The following is a 26,701-nucleotide window of genomic DNA, read 5'->3' as shown; positions in this document are numbered from 1 at the left end:
CTTTGCTTCGTCAAAATCAGGATAGCATGCTGTTTACCCTCATTAAACGCTTTTAAAGCAAATTAAATCTCAAATAGCTGTGAGATTGTTCCCTTAGGTTCAATAGAACAACTGGGAATTGAAATAGCATAAACACTCCTATAAATTACCTGAACAATCTTTGGAATATTTGCTTCGCTTGGCACACTACATCTTCCCCCCAACGGAAAACCCCACACACGGCCACGGTCTCACTCAAGGACGCACGAGGCAGCATCTTCGCAAAGCGGTACACAGTTGCGAAAGCGTCGTGTTTTCGCTTCCTTCGCGTCAGTCGAGTATCTGATGTATTATAAGCCGCTACAAGAAGGGTATTAGGAATCTCTTTCCGATCCTGGCTGTGCGTATTAGACAGCAGGATGTTCCTCGGTGGGAATGTGTTTATCTGTATATCCCAGCGCAGCGCTGTCCACCCCGTATTTCCACTCACCTACGACGGCCTGGAGGGGCGGAGGGATTCCCACACACATCCTAACCTCTCGCACGTATATCCTGCCGTGCTCGGGAGGGCACCGGAGAGAGAAATAAGGATTGGGATAAATTCTTCTACTTAATACTTCTTATTTGTTTGTCTGATACCGGTTTGAGCCTTCCACCCCCAAACCCTGATTGGGGATTGTCAGCTTCTTCCGCCGATGGAACGTCTCAGTCTGCCTGCCTCAGAACGGTGCCACATGTGCTGCCCTAGCCCGGGAATAATTATTATCATTAAGGAACGATATTAATTTTAATTTTCTTCGAGAGATTATATACAAACTTATAATCTTTCAAATTCAATCTTAATTCTATGAAATATATCTTGTGCGGCAGCAGCAGCCTGTTCCTACCGAAGAGATTTTCCTCAGCCAAGCAATCAGATTGTTTCGTGAACCTTCCCCAGTTTGTGTGCGATTTTGTGTTGTGTTGTGTGTATCTCCCCAAAACCCAGCCTCCCTTCCACTCATTCTCTATCTCTCTATCTCGCCAAAGCCGGTGGGGGCGAGATGTTCCGTCTGATGAAGCTTAAGCTCACTAAGAAGCAACGTTTCTGTCTCGGCGCCCTGCCAAACGCCCAACTTGCTGCCGTAGTTTCCTCAAACAGACACACAACGTAACGTGGAGGCATTCAAATCGGATCAACCGACAGTAGAAGCTCAATATTTATAATATGTGAAGTATTTGCGGAGTCGTTCGCCTTCTGTATCTCTCACCCTCGGCAGCTTAAGGCTCAAGGTTTCGAGTAAATCTCTATTCATCAACAGCGCGTACACAGCTCCTGTCGGTTTCGGATCCCGCCAGCAGCAGGTGAAATCTGCCTTATTATGAGATTCGCTTTCCGGGTGAAGCAACTATAGTTTTCGACGGGACTTGCTAAATCCGACGACGAAGAAAGTTCCACCATCACTGTGGGGAAGGTTCGAGTTACGTATCGACGGAAGAGGATTTACTGCCAGGCGAACCGGTTGGCCTTGGATCCGGATTCGTAATTAGAGCGCCAAGCAAGCAGAAGCTAGAAAAGGATAATGATCGGTTTCGAGCGGGGGCTAATTACGAGCCGAAGTAGACGGCTGTGTGTGATAGCATGTACCGGACCGGGCGGCAGCGTCGAGAGATTACCGGTACTGACGCCGATGGCGCATTACGCTGCTACCGGTTTCGGTCAGGCGTTACCGTGATAACATTAATAGCCACACGCAGACAGCCGCAGTTGACCACTGATTGTGGTTCGCTCGCGGGAAAACTTGTTAGTATCGATCTGATTGAGTTGATTCAATAATAAAAAAAAAAATCAGTGTCAAAATCAGCTCTTGAGAATTTAATTGCACCACTCAGTGGCAGCCGGCTCCTCCGGCGGTGGCACTCGGGCTGGACGCTTCCCACTTTGTGCGAAGGGCAAGTATTATTGCGGAAGCGTGATTGTGTAATTGAATGGTCGGTGTGATTCGGTTTTTTGCTGATTGCTACTCAAAAAGGCCAATTGTTTCTGATTTTAATTTACTGACGCATGGTAAAAAATGCTTATTTACTTTGAGGACACATGATGCTCTGGTTGGAGGTTCATATTATTATGAATGCTATGGAAAAAAATCATGAAAACGATGTAAAATAGTAAAAATTGAAACGGATGTAGTTATGATTAATTTATATTGTTTTTTTTTTTATTTTTTGATACTGCATCCTAAGGAACAAATAAATAGCTTCTTGATGTTTTTGGTTTATTCTAACGGATTTATTGTATCAATGGATGCGTTATTAAGAAAAACAACCGTGATAAATAGTATGAATATAAATAAAACATAATATATAAAATCGACCGATACTAATAAGCCTATGCGTTTTTACTGATGTCCTTATAGCTATCATAAGTTTTGTAAAGTCAACCTAAATGTCTGTTTGAAAGAACCTAAAAATTGTTCTTTTTGCAGTCTTTCATGCACTGGAAAGTAGCTAACTGGTTGCGACAAATCTCTCATAAAACTGTAATACCTATCAAGTTCTATCCTGCGTAATTTCTTAAAAAACTCAAATGTCTTCACAATAACTATGGGATGAAAATCATGTTATTATATCTCCAAACGTTACCATCATTTTCATGTGCAGTCGTATAAACAAAATTGTCAAATTTTCAAATATTAGATTGAACTGAATATGAATATATTGAAGGATTTCGCGCTAACTCGTCGGACTGGCTGGTGGCACTCTCTCAGAATTCAATGAAGCTTTGTGGGCCTAAACACAACCTACGTTGATCAACTTAACATTTTTTTTGAAAATTTATCTGTACTAACATTTGAAAAGGGCTGCTGTTTTTTATTAATCGATATATCCGAAAGATAAGGGATAGAGCGGGTCAGCAAAATTATTCTCAACCCGCTCTGGAAACGGCACAATTCCTAAACGTAAAGAAAAAACAGCAATCAATTCCAATGATTTGTTTTCAAATCTTGCGCACCTAAGACTCTTAAGTTTAGCGAAGTAAGTAAATTTACAGCTAAAGGAGATCTAGGTCTTTCGGGCTAATCGCAATTATATACAATTTACCTAATTTCATCAAAATATTTTGTTGACTTTGTCACAGAAATTATCGAGTTTGATTGAAAATTGGGAGCTCCTATAAAAAATGGAAGCAAATTTGAGGGCATATTTGATTCCTTCTGCAGGGTAAAAACTAGCTTTTGTTTGGGTAATAAGTAGACTATGTTATGCTAGCTAAAGTGTGAATACAGTTTGGTAAAATTCACTACTTTGAAACCAACCCTACTGAAACAATTGAACTGCGTAGAGGGATCTATGGAAGTCACATATAGTCGTGATGATTCCCCGGATTCAATGAAAAATATCACATTTTTCAGCTCATTGATTTGTGTTACATTTTAGACGGTGAGTTAGAAACTTTCTCACAGCTGAATAGAAAGTAAATCATCTCAGTATTTGATGAAACTTGCTCACAAACACACCCATTTGAGTAGAGAATAAATAAACAAATCGTGCAATAAGTGCGATAAACGGTAGAGCGGCTCAGAATGAGAGACAACAGTTTTTTCTTCTCTTCTCTGCTATGAAATCTATCCATGGTGAGAAATTATTTACGTTTGTCATACACTGAGGCGAAAACGCTTCGAAATTTTATAGCTTCCGAATGATAAACGTGCATGGTTTGATGTATATTTTTGAAATCAACGACGGATGCAACGACCAAAAAAAAAACTGCTACGAGAATTTCAACTCTCTAGTGCCCAAGTTAATTTCCAGACGGATTTAAAAAAATCACAAAAAAACTTTATAAACATTTTTCAAGTATTGATCAAAGCTTTTTAGAGGTTGTACTGAAGGCCGTCTAAAAGCGGCACTGGGCACTAGAGGGTCAATAATAAATTCACTCAGGCGATACATTCCCTGTTGCAAACGCGGGGGACCCGGAATGAAAAGAGGTTCAAAATTCAGGTTGAATTCAGACCTGTGCAATTATTTTGGGTGTGTATGTGGCATTTTTAGTAAGTTTTTACACCAAAAAAGGGTTGGCCTAGCAAAGAGTCAAATAACTATCATCATCTCAATTTTTATTGTAAGAATTCGGGTTCAAAGAACCATTTAAACATATAATATTAAAACAATACAAAGGTTATATGGTGTCGATTTGAAATATGAGGCTTTTCTTGATTGTGCTACAGAGGAAAACAGTAAATAGGGTAAATTAACCTATAGTCCTTTCCTATGGTGAACCACTCGTCAGATTAGCCCAATTTATGCGTAAACTCGAAAAAATTCCAGGAAACTTCCATCGGGAAAAATCTTATTCAGTCAATCAGTCAATCTGCATCACAATCACGAGAAACATTTGTTAAATTTAGATTTAATGTAAAGAGAAATAGCAAAAGGGTTCACTATAGGCTAATTTACCCTAGAGTTCATATGCTAGTAATGGAGCCCATAGTAGGTGTATTGAATAATATAGATGTAACCGACCCAAATTATTTATCCTTTCGGAGCAGTATTCCAATTTTTGACTAAAATATGAAGTCTGTCACCTAATATAAAAGAAAATTCTTTGTAAAAGTTCCATTTTTGTTCCTAAACATTAATAACTACTACCGATCTTGATGCATAATGGACCTCTTTTCCTATTTTGGACCCAGGGTTCATTATGCGTATAGTGGATCCGGGGTCCTGATACGCATGTTATTGCATTTGGTCATGAAATGTTGCTTTCTTTTATTAGAAGGGTAGACTACTTTGGATGGACCACTTCCTTCAGTGAACTATCCTGACGAAAAACTGTCCATTCTCTTGATAGAAATTGGAATTTACGGTTGTTTTTCGTGATTCAGATACAGATTGACTGCCCAGCAAACCAGAAGTCGTATAAGGATGTTAGTTTTAAGCCGCTCAAATGTGCATGTCAGGTTTGTAATTACATGAAATGCAAAATCAAATTTGTTTATATCGTATAAAACTTAAATCCTATAAAACGCAATATCAGGTTATATATGAAGCCATTTAACGTGTCATACAAAATTGTAAAATGCGTCAATCCTCTAAGTCGTATAGAATTTAAAGTTTCGAATGAGGCCATTTAAGAGAGCATGCGAAGTTATAAAAAATCGTAACCAATTTTTTCTTACAATGTACGTATATGGCCTCCAGATTTGTACACATAGGCGCATTTCATGCATCTTATATGGTCATTTTTTACCAAATAAGGGTTCACTTAACAGAGTTGAGCGCGAGTTATATGAACCAATTTTTTTGCTGGGTGGACAAGAGGCTTTCCAATGAACGTTTTTGTGAAAATTTCTCGAGTTTTCGCAAAAATTGAGTTAATTTGACGATTGGTTTACTATAAGAAAGGGGTCAGCTACAGAATAATTTACCCTACCTCACTTGAATTTTTTCAAACAGTTATCCTTTCATTTCCAAAAGAAATTTCTGAGCATTTTTTCATCGGCCAAACAGTGAAACTCTGACTGCTTTGAGGCACGACTTCCCGAAATCCGATCGAGTAGATAATTTGCATATGGCGTTTTTTTTTGCGTAGAATTAAGTCTTCGAGAAAGGCCTATTTCGAATGATTGTTACTCAATAAGTTTTCAACGAGTTTCTTTTGTGCTTGTAGCAAGCGATTGCAAAATTAGCTACGCAAATGCGAAAATTGTAATTATTATATGATTAAAATTACGGGTTTTTATGCCTATTGAAGAAGTTACTCGAAAGGAGTAACACTTCAACAGGCTTTTCCCTTGAGAAAAAAAAGTACTTTGTCTTACTAATAATTAACTTTAGTTGCTTAAATTTTAATCAATTCGCTAGATAATGTAAATCTTGGTTTAGAAGTGCTACAACATCGACAACAGTTTCAAAACGCTATAAATCTCAACAATCGCAATAATAAAGCCCCTTATATTTTTTTACCTTCAGTCAGCTATCCCTGCGCCGTAAAGTTGTCCTTCCTGGGCTTAATTTGCCTCTTCTTCCTTTTTTTTATCTGATGTAAGGCTGCGCCTACTCTCTTTCGCGATATAAGACATGCGATGCTCAGCGATTTTGGCGTCCGACCCCACGCAAAACTCAAACTTGTCACTCATATTTAAGTACTTTTGAATATAACTCACACTTAAGAAGTATAGAAAAACCCAAGCAAAGAACATACACAACGAGAACGGCTGATCGACTAAACAAAGGGAAATTATGAGTGAACACGTGCTGTAGAGACGCTGTAACGGTCGAAACGTGATGCAGCGACCTCTATACTTCAAATTTGAAACACGATATTAGTCAGAGGGCACCTTCTACTAGTTTACAAAGCCTCGAAATGAAAACAAAAACGAGCATCGTAAAAATAAACGAAAAATGTCATTGTGGAGCATAAAAGTTGTTTGGTAAAAATTGATTCAAACGAATTTTGAGTTTAGATCAGTACTTGGGCGATGTAGATTTTGAATCCAGGATAGTTTTAGCATGATTTAAGCCTATTATGAAAATGACAAGACAATTTTTTTGGTGGATATCACCCCTAATGTAAATAATAAATAAAATGGGCCCTAAAACACTTCCTTGCGGTACACCAAGTGTATTAGCAATGGAATCCGAATCAAAATCGTTGAAACGAATCTTTTGAGTTGTAGCACACAAATACTGCCGTTCTACGCATAGTTGTCCCATGTTACTTTTGGTCGATTTTCGTTTTTTATCACCAATGAGTCTATTTTCACGTATATTTTTGAAAAACTTTTAAAAATAACATTGTTTGTTCCGAAAATCTTGAAAAACTATACCAAGTCTGTTTGTCCCATCGATGATTTTCTACACATATTAGTCCCACTAGATTTTTTCTATTCTAATTCATCCCACTAACCACTAATTCCCACATTAATAACTTGAGAAGTGCTACAGAGCACTAAAGACTTCTCCTAACAACGTTTGGTACATTACGGGTTTCAGAAATTCGGTACTGAAAATTACTTTGCTTGATTATTTGAATGCGGTTCGTCCATATCTTTGTTAGGGATAACTAAGCCATGTTTGCTGGTTTGTAATCTGAATGCTCTTCCTTTTCGAGCATGAAAAAAGATAAACGCATGAGATTCATACTAATTGGAAGTTGTAAGAATTGTCTTTTGTGCGTAGCCAAAATAGTGAAAGCCCAACAACGCTCAAATATGATAGGAATGGGCATCTAAAAAAACAATTCACCTTTGTAATGGTAAGTCATCTGATACTTATACAATTAACTAAACTTTCATCTCGACTATCATCACTTGCGTTTAAAGACAACAAGATTAGCGTGATCATTTTCGTGAAAGGTCAAACAGCCTTGCCCAGTGCGAACTTTGTATTGGGAAACATCGAATGCACGTGGTGGGACTGATATGCGTAGAAATTACATATTGGAAGGCAAATTTCTCGGCATTAATGTCCCAGTGGGTATTTTTATGGAAAAGAGTGTTAAATCGAAAAACCTTCAACTAGATTTATTGAAAACAGTCTATTGCAAGGTAAAACTGTATAGAAGCCCATAATTGCATTTGTCACATTGACGCAATGCGTAAAAGTGTTGTAAAACTTTAACATCGTTTTCTCGTTTGCATGATTTGGAACATGGGACAAATATGTGTAGAACGGCAGAATAGCTTTCAAACCATTTTAAAATTGTTTCAAAAACGCGTTTTAGATCAAAAAACATCGCAAAAATAGTTTCGTTGGTCTCGATTTTTTCTTTCCGTTTTGCTAACACCAGATTCAAAGCAGACTCACAAGAGTGACCCTCTCGATAACCTGATTACTCTGGGATTAGCAAGCTAATACTATTGAGGCATATTCACTCTCCCAGCTGGTCTCGAGGTACGATGCTGGCCTAACAAGCCATTCGTCGTAGGTTGAAGTCTCGGCTCGGAAGAGACTGTTAGTGTCAGTAGGATCGTAGCGCTAGCTCCGCGATTGTCCTGCACACTTAACAGTTGGCTGCGAAGTCAGTGTATAATAAACAGAAGGCCGAGTTCCGATACGGAATGTAGCACTAAGGCTTTGCTTTTTGCGTATTCAGAAGAGCGTCTCCGAGAGCGGCTTATCCTTCTCCTAAAAACTTACAACCCAACGATCTCCTGACGGATTGGGCATCATGCTCGAAGGACGTGCTTTTAACCACCTAAATACTCTGGAGTTGCGCTTAATCGAATAATACTGATAAGGAGAATCTTCAAGAGTAATCTAAAGTAGTGAAGACAGTTGAAGAAATGAAAATATCTTGGATGAATGTGATGAATATGCGGAGCAATTCGTGTTATAAAAACCTGAGGAGGTCACAGTCTAATAACTGGTCATCTTTCTTTAAGGGCTCGGTCCAAACAGGGTTGGTCACCATTTTTTGGCTACGGGAAATGAGTTTTTTTGTGTTTTATATTTTATATTTTCAACATCAACGGCGAAGATTCCTTAACACTGAACCCAAAATCTCAAAATCTTCATGAATCATGAGTTCTTGTGATAGTTATTTGATGATTTCGCAACAGGCCCGAAATGTATGTTAAAATTAGATCTAACAATTATTTTGGGTTTGTATGGGTGTTTATCACAATAGATCTAATAGATATATAATAGACAATAGATCTAATCTGTGGTCGCGCACAATGGTCCAGAAACCAAATTTAGGGGGAAATTGGATCTAGAGCTCTATAGCAACATTTTAGAGAAAAACTTTCTTCTACAAAGTTGTTGCATATGAGTAAGCGCTTATTGAAAAATTATCAAAAATTATGGTGATCAACATTTACGATGCAATCAAGTATCTAACTTTTTTATCTTTGTAGATAGAAGACAAATTTGTTCTACAATGTTATAGCTCCATTAATTTTAAGTAACTTTGTAAAAAAAGTTTTTCTCTATCTTTGAAAACAACCGATTTATATTGAAAAACACATTTTACGCTCTAACTTTTTCATTTCAAGATTCATCTCAAAACTGTCTTTGAACGACTTTTAGAGCTTTTTAAGAGAAACAATTTGCAATGCTTACATCGTAAATATCTCAATTTTACTCAAAGTTATTAATATTTTTCATCAAAAAATATGCGTTTTTCATTTGTATGTCATTCTTTTTGAGGCAAACATAAAAATAATCTCTTGGTCTCATTTTGAAGGGCATACTTAACTCTATAAATGGAGGAATTTCTAACAATATGTCATTTTTTAAATTTGAGTAAATTCAATTTAAAAACAAGACGAAAATTTTAATAATTATATACATTTTGCATATAAAAACACCCAGATTTAGTTTTTGGTATTTTTTCTCATAGCTAGGAATAATTACCTTTAATTTGATCCAAAAAGATTGAAAATCGATCAACTGGTTCAAAAGTAATATTTTTTTTAAAATTAAATACATTGAACAGTCGTTTTTTATGGTCACCCTATTTCGAAGTTGGTCACGCAAAGTGCTTCAATTGTGCTCAAAATCGCAGGGATGCATCTATTTTGAAAATAATCAAACCCGTATTGTTTCGTTGGGTTGTTAAGGGAACTAGCTCCGAAATAGGGTGACCATAAAAAACGGCTATATTCGATGTATTTTATTTGAAAAAATTCATAGCTTTTGAACCAGTTGATCGATTTTCGAACTTTTTGGGTCAAATTAAAGGTAATTACGTCTAGTTATAAGAAAAAGTACCAAAACATAAATCTGGGTGCATTTATATGCATAATGTATAAAATTATTGAAATTTTTGTCTTGTTTTTAAATTGAATTTACTCAAATTCAAAAAATAACACATTGTTAAAAATTCCTCCATTCATAGAGTCAAGTATGCCCTTCAGAATGAGGACAAGAGATGTTTTTTATGTTTGCGCCAAAAAGAATGACACACACATTAAAAACGCATATTTTTTGATGAAAAATATTAATAACTTTGATTTCCCCCTAAATTTGGTTTCTGGACCATTGTGCAGTGATGAGCCCACACAGGGAAAAAAATGGATGTTTTGTGACAAGACAAAATTCAGGTTAGGTTTGCCATGAGTCTGTTCTAGACTCACGCAACAAGAAAGAAAAAATATGGTAACTCTTTTGCTATTATTCTCTTCTAAAAGATTTTGGCAAATAAAAGGATTCGATTAAATTTAGCATGACACCATCTGCCGGTACCCGCATAACTGTCCCATACTGATTTTGGTCACTTTTGAGTTATCATCGGGAATCGACTTAACTGTTATCATATTTTCTGGAAAAAAATTAGAATTGATACTTTTGTATGGAAAAACATGGAAAAAATACCAAGTTGTTTTGTCCCATACTGAAAGTACCCGCATTACAGTCCCACTGCATAGGTAGTGATGCAAACTGCAAACATATAATTTTGCTCCAGATTAGTGTATATCGGATTATTTAAGGCATATGGAAGTATGTCATTTAATTAATTAGACTAATGTTGTTTTTCTGTAGTACAATCTACGTTGCCAATGATACTGCCGGTTGCTGGTTGAATTTATATGTGATGTGACAAAATATGCGAGTACTTTTGAAATGTACCCACATACTATGTCCCATTTTGTCTTTTTTACAAGTTATTTAACGTAAAACCAATTTCATCAATGGTTTTTTGTTCTCAACGATAAACTTGTGCTGCCATGAAACTGTTATGGTTTTTGGTTTTGGATGTAATCGCTGGAAATCCGAAAATTCACGGATAATATTAAATCGCCGTTTTCTCAACATGTTGATTTTCATTATGAGACAGTTATCCGAGTACCGGCAGCCATGTACGCACTGAAAACCAATAACATTTCAAAAGTTTACTGGAAAATGTATAAAAATTAATCAAATAAAGAAACGTCAATAAAAAATTTATACCATGAGGGTAATATTTTTGAATATTTTTTTCACTCGTCCGTCATTTACTTTACCACATAGGAATATTATAAAAACTTTTATAAGCAATTGCTTTAAGGTGTTTTACCACAAAAGATTGAAACAATGGTCGCAATGGTCCAAAAAAAGTTACAAAAAAGCATTCGTTTTAACAAAATAATTCGCGATGTATCGACAAAAAAATTAGTTCAATTTGAAGTGATGGTTTCAAAATCGCATCCCATCAACTAAATACCTAGAATAGTAAAAAAAAGTATTTAATTAAAATGTTCTTGGTATAAATACTCTTTTGAATTTTAAAGAAGCAGTTTGCCTAGAGATATAAATTGATTTTCAATGCCAAAGAAAATTTGTATGTATACTTGAAATAATTTTCCTCAGCGTTTTGATAGAATAACTATGATACAGTTTCTTACAGAAGTGAAAAGTGATAGAATTTAAGTGAGAGTTTAAAGTGACACGAAATGGTTAATTTTCATCTATATATTTGACACATTTGATCAGTACATTCTTGCTAACAATTATATCGAGCCACTTTGCACACGCAGAGCAGGCAACACGGTCCTTAATAAAACTTATACAGTAGACGATCGGTGTCATGACGATGACGCGATAGAAAAGATGTGACAGATCTGAAAGGTTGCATATGACAGACAATTGAATCGATATCCCTCGTATTCAGAAAGTAAATTTAGAAATCCTATGTAAAAGTTGTAATCGAGCAAAAAATTTTTGAAACTAATTAATCTATCCTAATGCTATCCGGAACACATGTAAGTAAAACTATATGTTTCTGAATTAAAACTTAAAACTAATCGTGTTGGCGAGAAGGAATCTTATCTGCACGAGGAAAAAACGGATCGGAAAAAAAAAATTTGTAAACTAAAAATCTATTACAATTGAAAATTAAAATGTGAAACAAATATATATTTTCAGTTTAATCAGTTGCTAGAGAAACACTGAATTTTCATTGAATGAGTAAAAAGATTTCGAACACACAACATTGAATAAATGTTATCATTGAATTCATAAAAAATTGTATTTTTTTATTATAACTGGCTGTGCTATGGAAAAATGATTTGGTGCTTGAAAATTTTTTTATGATAATTTTTTTAGTTTCTGGGAATGTTTCTAAGAAAATTTGAGCAATAAGTTTTTTTTTAATTGCCCAGAAATATTTCCAGTAAAAATTTAAAATAATTTTCAATAATCTAAAATTTAACAAAAATTTCAATAATTTTCACGTATAGAAAATCAAATTCAAGTTTCAAAAATTCATCAACCCTATAAATTATAATTCCGTCGATATTTAAAAAAATTTAAATTTCAAAGAAAACACAAAATTTTACGATAATAAAGTTAAGCGCTATTCCGTTCTTCAGATTACCTTAAGAGAGTTGTTACATCGGTTGGAGGTTGTTTTACCTGATATGTTTCGAGGTGAAAAAAAGGGATAGCGAGAAACAATTTTTTTGCATTTATTTAAAAGTTTGTTTATATGACGACTGAAACGGTTAGTTTAATGGGTTTATCGGCTTAATCAGTCCGTGTATACTAGCAAAAACGATTTGTTTTTTCTTATTCCGACAGTTTCGGTGACTTTATTTCACCTTTTTCAAGGAGTAGAAAGGATAATCGTTATTTAAAAGTGAATTCGTGCATGAGAAGAAAAATTTTGCTGGAGAAGAAAAAAAAAACGAAATGGCGAACTTATTAGCAATCCCGCACGATGGCTCATGCTGGATTGGAGTGAATTATAACTGGAACACAACTAAAGCTACTCATACAAAATTACATTCGTTGTAAAGAATAAAAATTGCTCTTTCACTACCGTACTCATACCCCCGCCAGTATTTCCGCAGCCACCAAATCTGCTGCAAATTGGTTTAATTTTTAATACCTTTTGAATTAGAAAAACGCAAAAATGATGTCAATTTTCATCATATTTTTTTGAAATTTCTTGATTTTTTATTTTGAATATGGGAAAACGTTATCAATAGGTTTTCCACCTCAATCTTCGAAGTGCATTCAAAGTTATTTGCAACATTTTCTAGTTTCAGATCTTATTGGGTTTGATATTGTTTCCGATGATTTGAAACTCATTAAATACGTCATTCGATTTTAAACACTTCCTCTATAAAATTGGGTGAATAAGCTTTTATATTGACAGAAAAACAATCCATACTTGAACATTAAAAAAAAATAAAAATCAGAACCCAACCGCCACTTGTAAATCTGCGTGATTTAAACAAAACAATAACCCAAAGAGATCACAATATAAGAATGTGATAACATACTACTGTCCAGTTTTTCGAGGGTGAAGACAGTGGAAGATTGATGCTTTGATGATTAAACAGTTTAAGTGCTAACGTTTGTTTGTTTTACAATAATTGATGCATCAGGGAACGAAAATTAAGCTTGCAAAGAACAAAACCATTTAATGCTTTCTCATGGTTAGACTCAATTCGGAGGAGACTTTTTATATTGGATTTTATATAACTCTGAGATAATGCAAAGGCTTTGTTTAGTCACTGTTTGTGGAACAAACGAATCGTTTGCAGCTTCACTGGGAATAGAAATGGTTGGAATTTGAATTACTAAGACCCAATCCATGACTCATCCCCTGTTGTAAAAATACAAGCTCTGCTCCGTCTCAGAATCGCACTTCCAACAGATAACATTGATTTTAATCAAAATTCATTATCTGTTCCTTCGGCAGGAATTGCTATGCAGATTCGAAGCAAAAACAGCAAAGCTTTCCTAGGAATGATTTAATTAGAATGTTATTTCCCGCCGAATTTGGTTTTAGAAGAAATGCTTTCTATGGGGTGGAATTTCAATTAGCATTTTTGCGCACTTACCTCATCCAGTGGGCAGCCGGTCGACCGGAGCACGGCATGTGACTGCAGTATCAGCAGCTTGAGCAGCTTATCCTTGATCTCCGCCAGCTGGGATGGTTTATTGCGCAGGATGGTGATCTTCAGTGTAACGACCGAGGTCAACTCCCCGAGGATGTCGTTTACCGAGACCAACGGATTGTCGGAGATGGCGTCCAGCGTGAGGGCCTTCCAGTTCTTGATGGAGATTGAACCTGAGGAAGCGGATTACTGTGAGCCTCGGTGGGGAATGATGATTGATTGACTGGGATTCAATTACCTTTGGCTGCGTTCGAAATCTCCGAGGAATATCCGAGTCGCTGCAGGGCGGTCGTAACGATATCACAGAACGGCGTCGCGGCCGGGATGATGACGTAACTGTCGGTTTCGATGTTGGGCCGCCGTTTCCAGGGGCTTCGGGCGTCAAAGCTCAGCGTCGCCTGCAGGGAGCTGACGGACTCAACCACGCAGTGCAGGGGCAAAGATTTAGCTGAAAATAGGCCAAAGAGCAGAAAATAGATCCCGTTTAATAAGACGAAAAACTTAAAACTCGTCAATGTCGTGTCGATAAAATCTTCCAATAATCTTTAAATGCTGCTGCTTCCAAGAGACGGGGCGCCGCGAGCCGCAGCAAGCAGAACGGCTCAGATGATGCGAAGCACAGGCGGAAATTTTAATCCCTTTCCACTCAGCTCTCGACACAAGGCTAGAGAGCTGAGTGAGCACTACGGTGCTCGGTGCTCGGGCTGCCGCTTCAGATCTGTTGCTGACGAGCAGATAATTCCATTCTAGAAATCATAAAATCAACATTTTAAAACATTTTTGCTTCATCGAAATTATTAGCTACCAACAAGGCGATGGCAAAGGCGGGGGGACGGCAACAAGCCACCGCATCCCCTGTTTAACCTTTAAAAATTATCTCTTCATTAAATTTGATTTCCTTCAGCTCATCGTCGTCCCGCCAAAACGATTGCCAATGGGAATTATTATCCCTCACCCTCATTTGTAGAGCATCATCATCAATGTCGGCACTCCCCCTCCGGGTTGTTAGTGTACTGCCAACCCGCATCCGAACGGTCGGAGAATTGGCGCTTTCACCCGGACGGCGCGAGGGTTGGCCTTAAGTCGAACCAAGGATGAGCGCGGAAGATAAAAACAGAGCCAACGTTCTGCGAAAGTTTTTGTTCCACCAGAACCACCCGAGCTGCGGAAAAACCACGCAGATAGGGGAAAAATCGCTTCGCACTAGAAAGCCAACATTGGACAAATTCTCTGGCAGCTCCCCTCCGCCGCACGCTGTCACATCACATCTGACAAGAAGTCACTTCATTTGCGGGCGACTGACTGGCTCTGTTTTCTCGGGCTTTTCCGAAGCCGTTTCAAGATTGAAATCTTTTGACGCTTCATTTCGTTTCCGCCCGTTCGGTGATGGCGCGGTGAAAGATGCTCCTGTACTGTCACCTCTGTGGTACGGTTGTCACTGTCGGATGCCACTTCCGGTGCCGTTACAGTCGAATCAAATCTCGAAATAAGTAAAAATGTGAGGAAAGCTTTGCTCAAAGTGCCAATCAGCGAAGGTAAGCGAAAGCGATGACGCAGAAACGTTGATCTGCTCCGACGAGTTTTTTTTTTAAATTGCCGTCAATGTTTTAATCCCAAAATTGTTTCACTCCCAATAACCCGATTCGTATCAGAGCCATGGTAAAGTGAACTTCAGACCCACTTTCACTTTTTCATCCCACCTAAGCCCTTATCTCTGTCATCATTATCCTACCATTCATTTCAGCCCGATGCCCGATTCGCCTCCCGTTTCCTCAGCACTGTACAATCCTCGTACTTCATCGCCTAGGCCAGGGGTGTGGCAAAATCTTCATACTCATTATCTGCGATTTCGATAACTTATCCCTCGAGTTTTTTTTTGCGCTCAGGCATGTTAGTCCTTTAGACTGTTTCAAACAACTGCGTTGATGATTTCGTTTCAGTAGGTGGATGGGTGGTGGTTTTCTTAGCGCGGTTTTATATTTTTCCGGATAAGTCTTAGCATGAAAATCTAGAAAAATGTTTGAGTGTTATTGGTTTGCAAGCATTCCAGGAGTAGCTAATAGGTTTGTCTCGATTAGTTTTGAAAGTAATGAACTTTTTCTTCACCAATATGGGATTTCATTTTACTTTTAACATTTTTATTTCCGACAATATTAATTTTTCAAAATCGTCTTTGACATGAAACTTGAAATTATGTTCTAAAATCTGTCAGAAACTTACTGGTAAAGAGTTCGTTTTTTGATTTTCGTCTTACGGCACTATAGAGAGATGCAAATTTAAAATCCGAAACCATCGAGAGCATCACGAAAATTGACCACTTTGAAATACCTAAAACTCAGTCAGTCTCCAGCGGAAACTTTCCATTTTTACAGCTACCGATTAAAAAATTAACTTTTCGTCTCCCAAAAGCGATATTTCGACCAATCAGAGCTGAAAACAAAGCCAGATATCAGATGTAACTCTCAGACTCAGTCTAAATCAAACTAAACAATAATCTTTACTCCTTTCTTACTTAGAAAAGCCATCATTTATGAATACAAACGAGTTGACTTTGAACAACAACGAATTGTTGTTGTTATAGTCGTTGTTTTACACCACTCGAGCGACACGCCTACTGGAAGTATAACTCTCAGTAGTCACGTAGAAAAACTAGCATGCACAAATTCAGTCTTCATTGTCTATCCGATCCCTGTTGCAAAAGGATGATTCACTGGGAAGTGGATCAACCAGCAGCAAGCAGAGTTGCGGCAAGTTGCTGTGCAGCAGGCGGCGATTTCAAATATCACATGTTCATATGATTTTCTGCTGCCGGGTGTTGCATTCGATTGCAGCCTTTCAAAGCGGACCGAACAGCGAAGAAAACTGGCAGACGCACCTTCCACACTGCTGCCCCTAGGGGCTAACCCTTCATATGATAGAAAATGGTGTTAGGAACAAACTTTTCTTTGGATGACTTTGTTTGAAAAAAAAAAAAACGGTTTTTGTTATGTTTAATCCAGCAAACATGTCTAGTTATTTAATTTCCCAAGAGACCCAATCCTCTTATATTTTTTGCAAGTTTCTAAGGGCCCAAACTATAAGAAAAAAATTGCTTCGGTTTGTTGATTGTCAATTTATTTTCTTAAAAAATCATCTACCCTCTGGAAAGAAGATGTTTCACGTACAGGGTGACAAAAAAGTCGGGTCACAAGAAAATCTGAATCTGGCTTTCATAGCTTTAATCAGTAACTCATAAAGATACTTCACAGACGATATCTCGGAATTACACCACCTTTCTCTGATCGAACCAGCTTCAGACGTCTCGGAAAGTCGTCGCAAGCGGCGCGCATCTGCTCCATCGGCATCTCGTCCCAGATTTTCGTGATAACTCGCTTGAATTGCTCCAAATTTGTTATTTTATAGTCGTTCAGCTTCGACATCATGTATCCCCACACGAAATAATCCAGTGGATTCAGATCCGGAGACGACGGAGGCCATTCATTCTTCGAAATGGAATCGGTCAAGTTTTCCTCACACCACGCCTGAACAATCTTTGCGGTGTGGGATGGGGCGCCATCTTGCTGGAAGCAGTAGTAATCTGTTCAAACAATAGTTCAGCATGAGGCAGAACATTTTTATTCAAAACCATGTCCAGGTAGTACGCTGCGTTGATTTTGACCCCTTTATAAATAAAAATAAGAGGCAGTTTGCAAATGGCTCCCCAAACCATCACTGACGTCTTATTTTGGAACCGGGAAACGTTCAGCTTGTTCGCAGAAGCTTGCTGGAGGCTCACACTCCAAGCTCGATCATTTTGGCGATTGACTGTTTGCTCCAAAACAAACAGCTTCTCGTCCGAAAAAAAATAATCTTGTCATCTGCGCGCCAACCGAGCAACTCCCGCGACCGTTGGTACCTCTTGTCCTTTGAAGCTTTGGTAACCCCATGAACCACCTGTTTTTGTACGGTGTAAGTTTTGAATCCTTGCGCAGAAGCAGACGGATTGATTCTCGGTTCATTTTAAGGTTCCTGGCCAGCTTCCGTGCAAATTGGGCGGGATTCCAGCGAATCCGGTCTCGTATAATCTTTTTCAGCCTTGGAGTTCTCACAGACCTTGGTCGTCCAGATCGTGCCTTGTCCTCGGTGCCTCCGGTCTCTAGGTACCGATTTATGGTCCGGTACACGAATTTCCGGTTGATTCCGAGCGGTTTTAGGTGTTTGAATATATGTCCGGGTTTGTACCCTTTCACATATTCAGCGATAACAGCTGCTCTTAGCTCTGCCATGGCTCACAACTCAATGTGAACAATCTGCACAGACACGAAACTATGCCACTTTGGGCAGCAAAGTTAACCCTTTCATTTGACATATAGATGGCACCAGAGAAATGCAACGTGTAGGCTACAGGCGACCCCAAAAAAGTGTGACCGGACTTTTTTGTCACCGTGTATATTTTTACATTCAACTGAATTCAACTGAATAAAATATTCAGAAGCTGGGAAATTTCATGGGGAAAAACTTTGCAAACGACTGCATGGCTCTAAAATAAATGATCTTAAGTTATTCGTTATTCACTGTTAAATAAAAAGTTGCTTTCTATGATTTCCTATACTAAAACGTTTATTGACCGTATCAGATAGTATGGTGAATTTTTTGTCAAATTCGAAAGCAAAAAGTGTAACAATAACTAAGGTTGGATAAAAAAAATACTACGATGCTGTTTAACCAACAACTAAGCCTTTGGTGATTTATTTTATTTCTGCGGTTTTCTACTACAACCAAACCCGGTATACTCCAAGGGCACGTTCTGCAGGGTCATTGATAACCTACCATAGATAGGCCTACCAAGCTATCTAGTCGCAATATATCGAAAAAATTGTAATCACTTCTCCGTGATGTAATCCTCTGAACAGACGAAAAACTTTTCACTATTGAAATGTCGATTTCACTGCTTTGCTTTCTCAAGTTTTGTACCATCTTTCTCCTAGAGTCATCATCATCGTTTTCATTCAAAACTACCAGGCTAATATTGAGCTTCGGAAGATACAATAAGTGCAGCCTGCAGACCCGCCAAAACACCATGCGGAGATTGCTGGTTCGAGTCCCGCGGGAAAAGAAAAACAATTTCTAAGTTGAAGTCAAACTTTCCGTCCTTGTTAATTTTTCGCATTCTCGTAAAATTACATATATTGCCCTCTTTACTAAACTCGATATTGCTTATTTTATTTTTTTTTATCTGACCTTGATTATTAATTCTTTTTTTGCTTTCGAATTAAAAAATGAGTTTAGTTTAATTTACTATTACTATCTGATACAGCACATGAACATTAGTGTAGGAAAACTTTTTGCTCATAATCACGTTATTTTTGAGCCATACAATCTTTGTCAAAATTTTACCCATAAAATTTCCCATCTTTTGACGGTGTTCAGTTGGCGATAGCATTCGGCTTGATACCCACTTTTGTTGATTGAATGACAGAATGTACTTGAAAAATCTTCTTTCCAAAGGATAGATTTTTTAGGAAGATGAATTGACAATAAACAACTCGAAACAATTTCTTTCCTCATAGTATGGACCTTGAGGAACCTGCAAAAAATATAAGATCTAAATAATTTGACACGTTTTTTGGATTTAACATAAGGAAAACCGATTTTTTTTTTCAAAGAAAAATTTGTTCGTAACACCATTTCCTATCATCTGGAGGGTGGGCCCCCATATAGATGACAGTTCTAAAAGGTATGCTATTCACGTCGATGCATTAGTATTAGTGATCGTTATGAACTATTTCCAATTTTGTATGAAATTTGAAATGATTTTGCATTTTACACTAAACTTATAAAACATATTTTCCTGAAAAGTTATAGAATTGATGTTGAAACATGTTTTATTTGTGGGGAATACATAAACATGCTGCGGTTTAGGTAAAATATGCTGTTTTTCAACAATTTGCCGGTAACCTTTTTGCACTTTTCGTTTTTTTCTGACTAAGATTATGCTCCAACTATTAGAAATATAGCGTTTTTATATATTTTATTTCGACATATTGTCGTAATTTTTCACACTAAATCTAAATTAATATCAATTTCTAGTGTGTTTCAACTGGAGATTCACTCTCCAACTAAAAAAATCAGATATAAAACAATATAAAACGAGAAATTTCCAAAAATGTTCTGAATTCCATACAAACCGCGAGATTTTTCATAACGAGATTTGTTTGTGTGCGTGGATGGACAAAAATGTAGCATACCTTGTAGAACTGGCATCATTCTTGGCCCCAGGATTCCCGACTTGATGCAATTAGTGTTGTTTGCTTTCTTGGAGTGTGTGAAGAAATAATAGGAGTACTAGAATCACTCCATGTCATCGGCAAATGGTAACCCGCAATGACAATGAATCGAACAAATTTACAGGTTATCACTATTGTAACACACCAAAGGCACTTCTTAGTGTCTCAAAAATATTTCATTGAAGTAGTTAATGTTTTTCTGCCACTCACCAAAACATGATCAAAAGAATTAGTTTTGAAAAAAAATGATTTCGGGGTGTTAAGAAGTACCGTTGGGTAATTTTTTGGTCATTACATATGACGCGGGTTGATTCTCGTGTTCTTATTTTTTATGGCAGTATTGCTTCTAACTTAATGATCAAACGATTTTTCGAGCTTTGTCGTTGCATGACTCTGGCAGTTTAATCTGTGTTACTTATTACAAAACGGCCCAATCACAGATTTTTAGTTTACTTAATTTAAGCTAGTAAATATTTGAAATATGATCGCAATAAGTGATAAACAATTTTCTTTCAAGGGTTTTTAGTGCCATTTTTTTATTGCTTGAACGCAATCTAGAACCGCGCTGCCGTGATATGACAAGGTGACGTAAGCGTCATTTTTTCGAAAATTGGGTTTTCATGCCAATTTGTTCATTTTACGAAGACCTATCGTATGGTATCTTCCTTTTCGTTTTTACTTATCCGTACGTTGCATAAAATAAAAAAAAAAAAGAAAAAAAAAAACAAAGTGACGTAGGCACCATTTCAATACAAGAGGACAAAAAATTAATTTATTTTTGGGTCGTACTGAAAAACTGATTACTTGGATCTACGTCACAATGTAATCTCATGGCAGGCTACGGTCTCACATTTTATAAATTGTAAAAAGAGAAAATTCAACCTTGCCGATTATAATTGTACTTGGCGGGAGGGAATAAAAAATTTACTTTAGGAACATTCATAAACGACGTAGCATTCAAAAGGGGAGGGGGAGCCTAAACCTAAAAAAGCTACTTCATTTATGTATGCTCCCTTTGAGTGAGTGCATTTCGTAACAGCTTTGGCTTCAGACTCAGGTTGCTTGGTTGACTCTCCCGGCAACAGAAAAAGTATAGAAATTTGAACTTGGCTACTTTGTCGCTTGTCTTCGGTGCCATCTTAACAATACACTTGTTGTCATTTTCACATTTCTTCATTTCATCACCTACACTGCGCTGCCTGGTTGTGGTGTTAGTCTCCGCTGCTTATATGTTTTTTTTTTCGTCATACAAATTGCAGCGCCATTTCGTTCAATCGAAGTCAAAGAAAATTGCCGGTGTGTTGAATCCATTGTCTGCTGCATAATGATCACTATTACTCAGGGCGGTGTCCTACCAAATATTCAAGATGTTCTGCTCCCGAAGACAACGGAAAAGAAGGCATCATTCGAATTGTTCCCGGCTTTGTAGAAACTAATGTCGGTTTTCGTTTTCGCGGTGTAGCTACACTTTTTCCGGGCTCTACTTTGCAGCTTCAAATAAAACATTTTAAATAAACATTATCGCATTCGTCATTTTGTCTCGTTTCCATTTCATATGTCCATCTCGCAAATGTGCTGAAAAAAAAATCCAAATTCCAAAAATTCCAGTAGTCCAAAAAGTCAAATAAAACATTTACGGTGTCAAAAGTGTCGTTTGATTGTAGCTACCCCGCGAAAACGAAAACGACATAAAACCAACCGTTTTTTGAGGGCTGGTGCCATCGAATCACCTATTCCTCTCTTTCCCGTCTGTTGTTCATCGGATCGTTTTAAATGAAACTGATGACTATTTCAATTGACGGAGAGAGAGTTTTTTTCATTCCCTTCAGCGTCTCAATTGAAACTAGCACCGCATCGCATCGTTTGATAATAGTATTCTAATACCGCAAGCCGCAGTTAAAACGGCAATGGCATCCAATAAATACGTCACGCAAATTCCTATCAATATTTCGGAATTTTTTTTTTCGCTATTGATCGCTGGCGCTGCGTTACTACTGTGGATTGTGAAATTGGTTCTGGTGTTCTCCGTTTCATATCGTCACGGTTTTTTTTCTTACTCGTCCAGATATTTGCGCGAAGTACTGTATGGAAGCTCTCTGTCTCCGTTAGCGCTCATTGCCATTTTCGATTGAGAATTTTCATGTGAGAGTGACGGTGGTAATCTTGTCTTTCAATTGAAACGCATGTGTATCAGCTTCTAGCCATTCAGTTGTCAAAATCAAAGCAAGAGCTTCCAAGTAGTTTCCATGTGACTCACGAAGAGCTTGAGAATGATAGAAAAGCTTTTCAATTTAAAGCGACAAGTCAAAGCGTCACTAAAACCTGATAATTGTCAATTGAAAATGACTTTGTCAGGCTCTGATTGGTACACTACCGACAATTTTATTCCAGCAACCTTAAACATTATTTTTTGAATGACTTCAAGTCAATTTAACAAAACCAATAGCTACCAATCATTTATTAAAAGAAATTGAACGAGAATTATTACTGAAATTTACCTCTACAAACCATCAAATTGATTAACCTCAATCGAGTGTCATTCTACGTTAACCTTGCGGTCGTGTCTTATAAACTACCCCTTTAATTATTATTCTTTTTTATGTGAAAAGATGGCTCTGAGCCGGGGTGGATCAATAAAGTATAATACTCTGGAAAGTCACAAATGGTCACCGTGTTTCAAAAGTTTTTTTTTTTTACTGAAAAAGACCCCTGATAACGTCAAATTCTTGAAAGCGACCTTCTCGTTGGATTTATAAAGATTTTCAAATTACAACCATTCGCTGTTAGCCACTGTTTAAAAGCTATTCAAATCGAAAATTTTCGAGATTGTCTTCAACTGCTTCTTTTGAGTCAAGCACAAGCACAAAAAATATGTTCAATATTGAATTGAATATTGATATCTTAATTAAAACTTTTAGAATTTTGAAAATAACTTTTTTATAGAAGAAAAAATTGAGGAACTTCAAGTTTGTTTTTTTTAATTGTTTTAATTCCAACTATTCATTCTTTAATCAGAAGGTCTAGGGCTAAAATTTGATATCAAACATTGATAAAAACAAAAACAAATTTAAACTTTAGCATTTCCAAAAGTTATTAAAGTTTGTTTCGATTCTTATTAGGATTTTCTAGAATGTCGAACCAAATTAAGTCTCCTCATCTGACGAAAAATTAAAATTTTGTTTATTTGATCAGAAATTTGACAATTGACAGTTCCAGATTTGACAGCTATAACGAGAGATGAACAAAAATCAGATATCTCGCATAAATTTTATTGAGAAAATTGTAAAAAATATGTTCCTTCTGCTATAAAACTTAGCTCTTTTTTCACATATTAAAATTTAACTCTTAACTTCTTATTTTGTCGCTTGCGGAGAACAGTTTTACAAAGGACAAAAAAAGCAAATGGCGCATATTGTAAAATCTAATTTTGCTTTATGTTATCTGAAAATCAGAAGTTTGGCACAAAAACAGAAAAACAAATAATTTTTTGATTTGTTGTTCGAAAACAGAAAACTGAACGATGAAAACTTTAGTTTTACCTAAATTATAAGCAAACTGGCATTTTAATTTGAAACAGTCTAGACAAATAATTTTCCATCACTTGAACTCGAAATGTTATATAGAAAAAAAAAATTGTTTGCTAGTAACCCAACCAGATAACTCGTCGTATAAATGGTTATGAACTTAAACCTAATTTTAATAAATCTCAAGATTTAAAACTTTTTCCCGTTCCGCTTAGCCCCTCCTAGCGAAGCTGGGGACGGTTAGCCTGAAAAGACTGATAAATTTCTTCAGTAATCGGCAAAAGGGCAAGGATCTCGTTTGCCTTCGCGTAGTAAAATGATGACGATGCTGACGATGATGATGACGGCAACGAGAACTGCCTGAGACTATGGGATACCGGATTAGGCTCCCCCCCCCCCTCCCTGTGCCTGCTGCTTGCCAACGAGGCGAGGATTCGCTGTCCCTATATTGATTATTTTATCTACGGATTAAATTTTTGCAGTGTATCAAGTTGAAAGTTTTAGTTTGAAAATTTTCCGCTCCGTTTGCTCGATGAAAGTTATTAGACTTGCACTTGTCGTGGAAAACAATATTAATAACCTGCAGCATGGAATTCGGAAAATTTCCGATTATTATATCAATACTTTATATCACTGCAGTCCGGAATCCTAACAAAAGCACATTTGCAACCACTTTATTCGTTTTAATCTTTTATTGGTACTGTCTCTCTCTCTCTCATCCTCATTCCACGCACCCAAGCACTCTACCGGTAGTAGCGAGTCAGCTGCAGGAACCTCACAATTTCCTATAAATCGCTTCAATGTCTTTAATCCCTTCTCTAAAGAGGTTTGAGACTCCTTCATCTTCGTTTCACAATTTTCGCCGATTCAAGGAGTTCTGCACGGAGCTCCGCATGTATATATGTGTGTGTATGCATATATGTTGTCGCTACTTGAGAGCAGCAGTACAACCAAGCTTCGCAGCCAACCGACGAAGCAAAAGCAGTGAGTTATGGTGTGTATCAGAGAGTATATTCCGTATTATGATGAAGATGATGATCCTGGACGATTCCACGCACTCGCCGTCCGTTTCTGTGTCTTCCAAGTGAAGCTACTTCATGTTTCCTTCCCCAAAGACCACTTGAGCAGAAAGGCAAACACACGGGGGGAAGGGCTGCCGAGCAAGGATTGTCTTAGCGCGTGTGTGCGCTAGCAACGCAGATGGATCCGGATACGGTTCGCAATAGGCATTCGGAAAAGGAGATGGATTTTAAGACCTTAACCCCTTCTTGCTGCTGCTGTTGTTGCTGCGAGAAGAAGAAGCTCACTGGCTTCATCTAAATCAGAACTTCCGATTGTTGTTCGTACCTTTCCTGTCACGCGCCAATCCTTGCTGGTGCAGTACCAGTAAACCAGTGCTTGATCGGAGGCCCTTTACCTAGACCGGCGGCCCGCTTGAGAAGCATTGGCACTAAGCCGTCCCCATACTGAAATCCTTTTCCGAAGACGACAGCAGCCCCGGTCTGGGCTAAAGACAGAAAGAGTTAAAAGGCATTATTAATCAAATAAATATATTCTCAAATATCTGCTTAGAGCAGAAGGGCTGCTGCTGCTCGAGACAGAATTAAGGCAAGACTTGGGTTGGGTGTCTATGGTGGAAAACGGGTGGAGATAATAAATATCGCCTAAGCCGATATACCGAGCAGAGAAACTAGGGATTTGCCAACGCAACGACGTTGTGTATATCCCATAGCTGAGACGCAGCAGGCACACTAACGCTCGAGCATATTTCCTAATCCTATCGTGTGGATTTGCCTTCCATCATTGGTGCAATCTGGGAGGTGGGTGGTAAGCCCAACAAGGAGATTAAAATTTCGAATTATTACGGCTGCCGTTTGTTTTGTGATTATGGAAAATTATTTTAAATGCTGCTGGTGCCTATTGATCGGTGTTGAAGGAGATTATGGAATATTTTTTGGATTACCAATATTCACAATGCAGTGTAAATAGCGAAGGCACTTCTTAACAGTACGTCGATAAGAGTGAAGTAATACACACCGCATTAATAGGTTAGATAATAATTCATGCAGAAATGATATTTTCGCGTACCGAAATTTGTGCTGAATTTAAAAATTTATTTAAGTCTTCTAGCAATTAAAACAAAAAACGAGTTAATCTAGCAATTAAAGCAAAAAATGAGTTAGTAATTTAATATGATAAAAAAATGTCTTCGGTTCACGGTTGGTCTCGAGAAACAATTGGTCAACAATTGGGAAGGGTGCAACAAAGCTAGCAGGTTTCTGCAGTTCTACATCCTGTTTATATTTTACGTTGAAAGTCTGACTAAAACCTGATGATCAAATTTAAATCTGTTTAATGAACGTAGAACCTTAAAAAATATTTGAATTTATGATCGCTTGCTGACTAGTAAAATTACTGTGACTAATTCGTTATGCAGTGCAAACCATTCACAAAAAAGACTCTACATTTATTGGATTGCTGCTACTTCCGCTTTTTTTTTGATTTTGGATAAAAGTAAATGTCTTATCTTTTTATTCTGCAGAAATTGAAAGAACAGGCGGTCACACTTTCGAAAGAAAGAGGGAGTGTTGTGTAATTAGAATGTAAATATGCATGACAAAATACGGACCGAGACGGCGATATAACTGATGAGCGATATAACTGATGTTATGCTACAAATATAAACGAAGAATATTGAAGGAGTTTATAACTAAAGAGCTGTTCTTTAATACAAAACTTAGCAAAGAATATCGATAGTTTTGTAAAAATATCAAAGATTAACAAAGTAGAACTTAAGATTGTTCTTTTTCTACTTCCAAGATTAACAAAGAGGAAAAAAGAGTTTTTTTATGATACTAGCTGTCCCGGCAAACTTCGTTCCAAATAAATTTCTTTTTGAGCGTCTTAGTAGAATGGAATTGAATATTGAGAATAGGTTATGTTTCCATTCAATTCTACTACAAAAATCGAATACCCTTTAAGTTAACATTTTTTATCACGAAATTTTACTCTCCCGCTAGATCTCACGTTGTAGGTGCCAAAAATTGTATAATTAATATATTAAATCTCAACCAGAACCCAATAGTTTCCCGTTATTCCTCCCCCCCCCCCCCTTTCA

The 26,701-nt window shown here is 37.3% G+C and overlaps 1 protein-coding gene across 1 annotated transcript in view; it reads right to left on the bottom strand.

Moving 5' to 3' along the window:
* The window catches only part of LOC129724397 (uncharacterized), a 264,826-nt gene that overhangs the window by 25,584 nt on the left and 212,541 nt on the right, over window positions 1-26,701 (bottom strand). Inside the window, exons 3-4 of the mRNA XM_055679277.1 lie at window positions 14,032-14,241; window positions 13,737-13,966 (exon numbers count right to left, since the gene is read on the bottom strand). Coding sequence (XP_055535252.1) covers window positions 13,737-13,966; window positions 14,032-14,241 — 440 coding nt within the window. The remainder of the gene's footprint in view (window positions 1-13,736; window positions 13,967-14,031; window positions 14,242-26,701) is intronic.

This window comes from Wyeomyia smithii, chromosome 2 (assembly GCF_029784165.1).
Source record: "Wyeomyia smithii strain HCP4-BCI-WySm-NY-G18 chromosome 2, ASM2978416v1, whole genome shotgun sequence".
Classification (NCBI taxonomy): Eukaryota; Metazoa; Arthropoda; class Insecta; order Diptera; family Culicidae; genus Wyeomyia; species Wyeomyia smithii.
The sequence above is the reverse complement of the archived record's forward strand: the minus strand, read 5'-3'. Positions and strand labels throughout refer to the sequence as shown.